The sequence below is a fragment of the Alligator sinensis genome, unplaced genomic scaffold (genome assembly GCF_000455745.1).
Source record: "Alligator sinensis unplaced genomic scaffold, ASM45574v1 scaffold1419_1, whole genome shotgun sequence".
Lineage (NCBI taxonomy): Eukaryota > Metazoa > Chordata > Crocodylia > Alligatoridae > Alligator > Alligator sinensis.
The window spans coordinates 41,414-49,176 of record NW_005843683.1 but is presented as its reverse complement, the minus strand read 5'-3'; the positions used below and the strand labels follow the sequence as shown (position 1 = coordinate 49,176).

General features: G+C 55.5%; 1 protein-coding gene across 2 annotated transcripts in view; it reads right to left on the bottom strand.

Moving 5' to 3' along the window:
* Positions 1-266: 266 nt before the first annotated feature.
* The window catches only part of LOC112548888 (zinc finger protein 679-like), an 8,102-nt gene continuing 605 nt past the window's right edge, over positions 267-7,763 (bottom strand). The window contains exons 1-5 of one of the 2 annotated variants that reach the window (XM_025195663.1): positions 7,687-7,749; positions 7,025-7,261; positions 6,417-6,543; positions 4,598-4,714; positions 267-3,482 (exon numbers count right to left, since the gene is read on the bottom strand). In XM_025195663.1, the coding sequence (XP_025051448.1) occupies positions 2,212-3,482; positions 4,598-4,714; positions 6,417-6,543; positions 7,025-7,219 (1,710 nt within the window). In that variant the 5' untranslated portion in view covers positions 7,220-7,261; positions 7,687-7,749 and the 3' untranslated portion in view covers positions 267-2,211. Of the gene's footprint in view, positions 3,483-4,597; positions 4,715-6,416; positions 6,544-7,024; positions 7,262-7,686; positions 7,750-7,763 lie in introns of those variants that run through there. The other variant, XM_025195662.1, reaches the window with a different exon arrangement.

The window sequence follows — 7,763 nt, the reverse complement described above, 5'->3', positions numbered from 1 at the left end:
TCCACCCCCCAGCTGGGTGGCACGTATGTGACCCACACATGGTTGTACCCAGTACCTCAGAGGAAGGCTTAAAAACAGGACACTCCCTGGCACATGTAGCAGAAAGGGGTGGGTGGTGGGATTCCCACCGAGCTCTGTGTGGCAACTGGCAAAGCCCAGAAACCTGGAATGACCCCGAGCAGAACGCAGGCACAGCTACGCCCGTGTCACCCCAACCAGTGGCTGTGCAGCCTCACGTTGAGGCCCCACCTCCCCACATTCTGGCATTTCTTTCGGGAAAGCTTTGGCAGCATTATTCCCTAAACAGGATCCAGCCCTGCGAACCCAGTTGGAGGATGATGCTGAGGTCCATGGAGAACCTGGAGGGTGTTTGGCACAGGACAAGAGAGGCAACAAGTTTCCCTGGACCAGGAGAAAGGGGACAAGTGAGTCTAGTGTGTGCTCATGCCCACATGTGTCTGCCCTACCCTGGGGCCTGGCTCTCTCTCTAGTGAGGAGACAGGTGCAGCTTGGAGATCTGGGTGGCTACCTGTCTGATGAGCAGGGGCTGAGTGTTGTGCTTGCAAACCAAGCAGGTCTCCCAGTCTGCCTTTCCAGCTGGCCCAGTGCCCCAGAGTGACCTGTTTCCCTGCTCCCAGCCAGGGCTGTTTGGTGGCTGGACAGCAGGAAGCCCTATTGCCAGAGCTGGAGCAGGATCCCAGGTTCTTATACCCAGGATGTCTCTGGGGGCTGTATTTTATCTGGACAAGAACAAGAGAATCCAAAGCAAGTTCCTCTACACGGGACACGGTGTATTTGGATACTAGCAATCAGGGAACACTTCCCAGAAATGACAACATGCTGCATTTCACTCAGAGGATGTCCTCATACCCCCACACCTTTCCACAGGAGAGGACTTGCCACAGGCTGCCCCTCCTTCCCCCCGCCCACATTTCCCCCAGAAAAGGCACTCCACTGGCCTCCGACCACAGGCTCCTTCCAAAAGGCAGGGTCCTTGCTGCACAGCAGTACAGGGGAGTAACACCTCAAGTGTGACCAACTCCTGTGTCTGAGTGTTTGCAACAAAGCCTGGACCACAGCAAATCCTTGGCAAAGTGATGGGGCTGAGAAAGGATGGAGATCTGCCCTGGAAAGAGTTCTGGGCCCTGGTCGGTTCCCATCTCCCAGCTCCGGAGAGGACAGAGCCCAGCCACAGGGATTACTGTGTTCAGTGCTGGTGCTTTCTGAGCACAGACTGCATTACAGAGACTGCCATGAAGGGCAAGAAAGTAGGAGAGCAGCAGGCACCTGGGGGTGCTGAGCTCTGGAGAGAGGATGAGAAGCAAAACATGCCAAGTTGGGCTCATGGGGTGGCACCAGCAGCTTCTTGCAGACCCCATTGGGTAAGGGAGGTGACCAAGGACAGGCCCTGGGGGCTTTTGGAGGCAGCTCTCTTGGAGAAAACATCCTATTAGGAAGGCGCTTCTTCTCCCCTGGGAGCACCGGCTGTTTCTAGACTACAACGGGGAAGGCACAGGCTCCAAGGCTGATAAAAGATCATCTCATTGGTTCCCCCAGGATCTGGCCTGGCACTGGCCCCAAGTGTTTCCTTTTAGCCCCTCCCCCAATGCAACCTTCAAGACCAGCCTCTGGGTCCTTGTTCTGTGGTGCCCTACATGGCTCAAAGGCTCCAGAAAGTCTTTCTGCACTCCAGTAGCATGAGGCTGCTTGCCTAAATGCAGCCACTGGTGGGAGCTGAGCAGGTGGGCATCCCTAAGCCCTCCCTGCACTGCTGGCAGAATTATGGATGATCCCAGGTGTGGATGTGCTAGTGTTTGGCTGGAGTGCAGGAGTCGTGGAAACTATTCTCACATGCAGAGCACCAATCTGGCTCCTCCCTGATGTGGAAGCGCTGGTGCTAGCGGAGGCTGGAGGAATCTCTGAATCTCTTCTACACAGAACAATAATGTGGCTCCTCCCCTTTGTGGATGCGTTGGTGTTTGGCTTGACTGGAGGATTCACGGAATCTCTTCCCACACTCAAGGAACTGGTGTGGATTCCCCACCGGCTGCATGCGCTGGTGCTGGGCAAGGAGGAAAGACTGGATGATGCTCCGTCCACACTCAAAGCCCTGATGTGGCTTCTCCCTTGTGTGCTTACGCTGGTGATTGGCCAGGATAAAGGAATGAGTAAAGCTCTTCCTACACAATGAGCACTAATGGGGCTTCTCTGCTATGTGAATGTGGTGGTGCTGGGTGAAGTTGGAATATGGGGTGAAACTCTTCCCACATTAATGGGACTTCTTCCCTGTGTGGATATGCTGGTATGTGGTGAGGTGGTAGGAACTAGCGAACCTCTTCCCACAGTCAGAGCACCGATGTGGCTTCTCTCCTGTGTGGCCACTCCCGCCCTGGGCCAAGCTGAAGGAGTGGGTAAAGTTCTTCCAAACTCAAAGGCCTCATGTCGCCTCTTCCTTGTGTGGACGTACTGGTGCTGGGCCAGGTTGGAGGAGTGGGTAAATTTCTTTCCACACACAGAGCACTGATACGGCTTCTCCCCTGTGTGGATGCTCTGGTGCCGGGCCAAGCTAGAGGAGTGGGTGAAGCTCTTCCCACACTCAGAGCACTGATGTGGCTTCTCCCCTGTGTGGATGCTCTGGTGCCGGGCCAAGCTAGAGGAGTGGGTGAAGCTCTTCCCACACTCAGAGCACTGATATGGCCTCTCCCCTGTGTGGATACGGTGGTGCAGGGCCAGGTGGTAGGATTGGGTGAAGCTCTTCCCACACACAGAGCACTGATACGGCCTCTCCCCTGTGTGGATGCGCTGGTGTTCAGCCAGGCTGCAAGCATGGGTGAATTTCTTCCCACAGTCAGAGCACTGGTGTGGCTTCTCCCCAGTGTGGATACGCTGGTGTATGGCCAGCCGGCAGGACCGGGTGAAGCTCTTCCCACACTCTGGACACCGATATGGCTTCTCCCCAGGGCGCAAGCACCGGTGCCGAGCCAGGGTTGAGAGGGAGGTGAAGCCCCTCTCACACTTGGCACATAGGTGGGGCTTCTCCCCAGCATGGCTTCTCCTGTGCAGAGCCAGGAGTAAAGGGCAGCTAAAGCTTTTCTGACACTGAGGGCAGGGGTGGGCTTGGCCCCTGGGCTTGGCAGGGAGCTTCCACTTCCCTTCGAGGCCTGCCCCACTGGGTCGGCTCAGATTTAGGGTCTCTGTACAGTGGAACTTTCCCTTGTGGCTCTTCAGCTCCACAAATCCTTCCCTGAACCCAGGGCTGTCTCTGGCTTCTGTCCTTTCTCCACTCTCATGCTCCAGGGGAGATGGCGCCTGCTTCCCTGCTGTATTCTCCCTCTGCTGTTGGGGCCTCCACTGGCTCTGGGGCCACTGGTCTTCCTCAGGTCTCAGGGACTCCATCTTGCCCAAATGCCAGGGTTGCTCCAGGCTTGCCAGCCCTTCTTCAGGACTCTGCTTCTCAGCTCTGCTCAGCAGCCAGGCACCTCCTGCATGGGGAAGAGAAACTCCAGGTTAGTCCCTGCCCTGATGGCACAGGCCAACACTGCTATTCCCTCCACTGCAATGGGGCTGTGAGCACAACTGGGCCTTGGCACTTATTTTTTGATAAGAGAACAAGGTCTTCCTGCCAAACCCCAAGTGCTGGGGTGAGGGAGCAGCATGTCCCTGTGCGGGGTTAATATTCCCGGCTCGTTGGAGGTCAGACCCAGACTCTCAGGGTTTCTGGCCCAGCTGTCAGCCCTATCCCCTCAGACCCTGCTGTGGGAAACATATATACTACATGTGTGTTAGGACAGGACCTCAATGGCTTCCTGCTCTAATGGGACCAGGAGACTAGAGGCAGAATCAGCATAAAGGAAGGCGGCAGCTCTCTGAGGGCTGTTCTGGTGCTCAGCACTGGCGTGTCCAGGAGATGATACCGAGCCCCCCACCTGGTTGGGCCAACATGCTCCAGAAGCCAAAGGGCATTTGTGAGACTGCTCTCCTGTGATCTCCAGCAGTCCTGAGAGCAGCATCTGGTACCAGGGTGAACAGCCCCACAATGGATTTCTGGGGCTTGCCAGCAGTCAAGGGTGTGTGGGGAGCACAGTTTTACACTGGAGCAGCTACTTCTCCTTGGTACAAAAGCCCTTCCTGCCTCCAAGGACTGTTCTGGGAGGTGAGGACTTAGAGCTGTGGCTCTCCCTCCTGGAAGGAGCAGGGCTGTGCCTCCTACCCGCTTCCAGAGAAAGATCTACTACCTGCTTCCCCCCCACATGAAAGCTTCTGAATCCCACACACCCCAGTGAGCCATTCAATGCAGCCTGAGACCAGGATTCAAAACATCTGGTCAGGTCGACCTGGAACACAGGGAGGCACCAGACCTGTGCCTAAAAATCAAGACAGCATACTGGCCCGTCCCCTTGCAGCTGTATTTAGGGGAAGAGATGGGGGGAACAGCTGCTCATCTCTACAGCTTGGTATTTCAGTGCGTGGAAACAACACTTGCCTGGACACATAACAACACAAGCTACTGGACGGCAGCACCCTGAAAGGACAGCACAGGCGAGGTCTGCCGGTTCGAGCAGTTCTGAGAGGGGAATCAGGGGAGGAGACAACTCACCTGGCAACAGGTCCTCTGACCTTGAAATGTCCTGATGGCCTTCCTCATCACTGACCCAGAGCTCCTTCTGTCCTTGCTGGATGCAGAGAATTAAGTCAGGTGTGGGACCTTGGTATCCTGTTTGGAGCAATAGTTAAAAGGGGTTCATGACTGCAGACTGGATGCAAAATAACTAACTGGGATTTGGGGAATGGATGCAATGATCTCAAGGATTCTACTGGGACCCTGAAGGACAAAGGAGGTTAAATGTTTACGATGAAAGAGAGGGTGCTGCAGGGGGAGAAGCCTTCAATAGATTCTGGCCTTTGTCACCCAGGTGGTGGAGGGATAGTTGTATAAATGCCAAGGTATAAAATGGGTGTGACAGTGACAGTTTTCCCAGGGACAGGTGTGGAGATGCAGTGACCTGTGTTGTGGTAGAGAGCAGAAAGATGATGTTTTCACTATTTACAAGGCACCAAAACGTAGAGTCTGGACACACTGGTGACTGGATAAGATCTGTCTTATCAGTGTAATTCCAGGCAAAGTAATGGGAATGAGTTTCTTCTCTGGGAAGGTTTAAAGCTGGGCCTGGAGGCAGGGAACAGAATTCAGGACAGATGGCTGACCATGACACTTCTCTCTGGGAGGGAGGGCCACTCCTCAACAGGGTAGAGGAAGGGAAGATGTTATAAGAACAGTAGTGGCAAAGACAGCAATCATCCCATGCAGGGAGATGAGCACATGGGTGGGCAAATCCTTCAGGATTTGCAACAAAGGTCCCAGGAGTTATGGATATGGACAACTGAGGGGAGAGGGAGGCACCTTTTACAGCACGTGCAAGCCTGTAACATAAGAATGGTCGACATGGTCTTTGCTGAGCTAGAGAAAGCCTTGGAGTCCTTCCCTAAGGAAGTCCTTCAGCAAAACTGGAAGAAAGAGAGATGAGAACAAAGGCAAATTGGCCTGGCAGAAGGTACATCCCCCTGCCCTGCCCACAAGCCAGAACAACCCCTGTATCAGAGACCCTCTAGAAATGACAGTGGGCTTTCACCAGCCCTACACTGAGCCCACCCCTTTAAAATCGCCATATCAGGCATCTGACATGCAGAGGGATTTCAGGAGGAGGATGAGACACCTTCTGAGAACGGTAAAGTGAGCTTCAGAGCAGATCTCCAAGTAAACACAGCCAAGCCAAAGCCTGTGACCTATGAAGATGAAGATGTCAGAAAGGAACGTGGGCAGAAGCTTCCACAGACTCAGTGCTAGAAGTACCCAGGTTCCATCACGTGTACATGGGTCACTAGAGACAGAGTCGAGGAAAGGCAGATCTCAGGGGTGGTTGCAGCAGAGGCTGATGAACCCATTACCTTCAGCTGGGTTGTAACCAAAGGAAGAGAAAGGGGATTAAGATAGCACTGACTGAGCATGCTCAGAGTGTTAGACGTGTGGGACAGGACACATTAGGTGGGAGGAGAAGGAAAGAAAAAGCATTCCCCAAGGAACATCTGTCAGTGATTTTGTGTGCCCAATGAATCGGAGATGGCATGACCGTGCTGAGAAAGGCAAGCAAGATCCCCTTGCCCAGATATGGCTGGATATGGAAACACTGGGGGTGACAAGAACAAGGAAGACTCAGGGGAAAGCGACCAGATCAAAAGGAGCAGGAGATGTCCGTATGAAACACAAGAGCAGCCTGGTCACACATGGAGCTGTGGGGAGGATGTGGATTTCAATCCCCAGGGAAAAGTTTGCAAGGAAGACAGTACGGAGAAGCAGGGAAAACACACTAAGCACCAGCGCTCACATGGCTGCAGGGAGAAGCAGGAAAGGGCTTTACCTAGGGAAACAAGGGCTTGGCAGTTCCTCAGCATCTGGTCCCGGTACAGCCCCTTCTGTGCATCCTCCAGAAGCTCCCACTCCTCCCGTGTGAAGTACACAGCCACGTCCTCAAAGGCCTCTCGGAGCTGCAGGCACAAGCGTTTCTCCATCAGTGTCTCCCATTTCAGTTGCCTCCAGCCCCAACCGCCCTCTCCAGGATCCCTCTGCACAACAGATCTCTCCAGGCTGGGCCATGACACACAGGGTGCAAAATGCCCCACTCTTCACTGACACGGGATGTGGGGGCAGCCATGGACATAGGGGTGCAGGTGTCTGCCCTGGTCCAGCTCATCACGTTCTACGTGCTCAGCTCTCTGAAGCAGCACTTTTAGAGCCACAGGCTCCATGACTGTGACCAGGCCTTCCCATACCAATACCCTTGGCTATTGGCATTGAGGAGCAAGCTCCACTGAACGCTGCCTGGGTGCAGTTGCAGCCCCCATCACCAGCAGCTTGTTTCTCCTCAGCTCTCTCCACTGCCCAAACTCTTGAAAGTGCCCCTGGGTCCTCCCAGGTGTGGGCCCAGCTGCTCTCCCACCCCCCAGGTGGAGCTGATGCCCTGCTCACCTCTGTGCTCTCCCCCTGCCTTGCCAGCCTGCCCTGCCCCTTCTGCAGCTGGCTCCGCTCAGGGCTCAGGGTGCCCCGCTCCCCCGGCCTTCCTGGAAAAGTTCTCAACAGCTCCAGAAACATGTCTGCAGATTTGGCCTGTGGCTGCTCTGGCCAGGAATCACTAGGCTCCTGCAGTGCCCCATTGAGCTGCATCGTGTCTGAGGTCCCCTCCTTGACCTTCACCCTCACAGAGACCTGGGAACAAGAGGAACGTGTCATAGGGGGCTGGGACTGAGAGAGGCTGGGCGGGAGGAAACATCCCCCAAGCACATGGAGATGGGGTCAGCAGCATCCATGATGAGGGTGAAACACTCGCACACTGAGTTTCTCCACATCTGCCTGCCCCAGCCAAAACCCCTCGACCAGGGTCACTGCCTTGGGACACGTCTCCATGTGGTGCCCGCGTTCCTCATCTCCTGGAGCAGCACGGCCAGGACCTGCTCCAGCACCACCAGGTGCTCCTGCTGCAGTTCTAGCAGAGCTCTTGCAGGCAGGTGCAGACCTCCTCTGGGTCCTCAGCCTCCTAGTAGCACTGGCCCTGGGTCCCTGGCCCCGGGAGCTCATTCCCCGATGCCAGCGGTGCGGTGCGGTGCGCGAGGGCCCCGCGGGGGCTGCTTCACCTCCTGCCCCCGGGCCCCGCCGTGCTGGACCAGCTCCTCCTGCAGCTGCTGCTCCACTTGCTGCGGGCGGGGCGCCT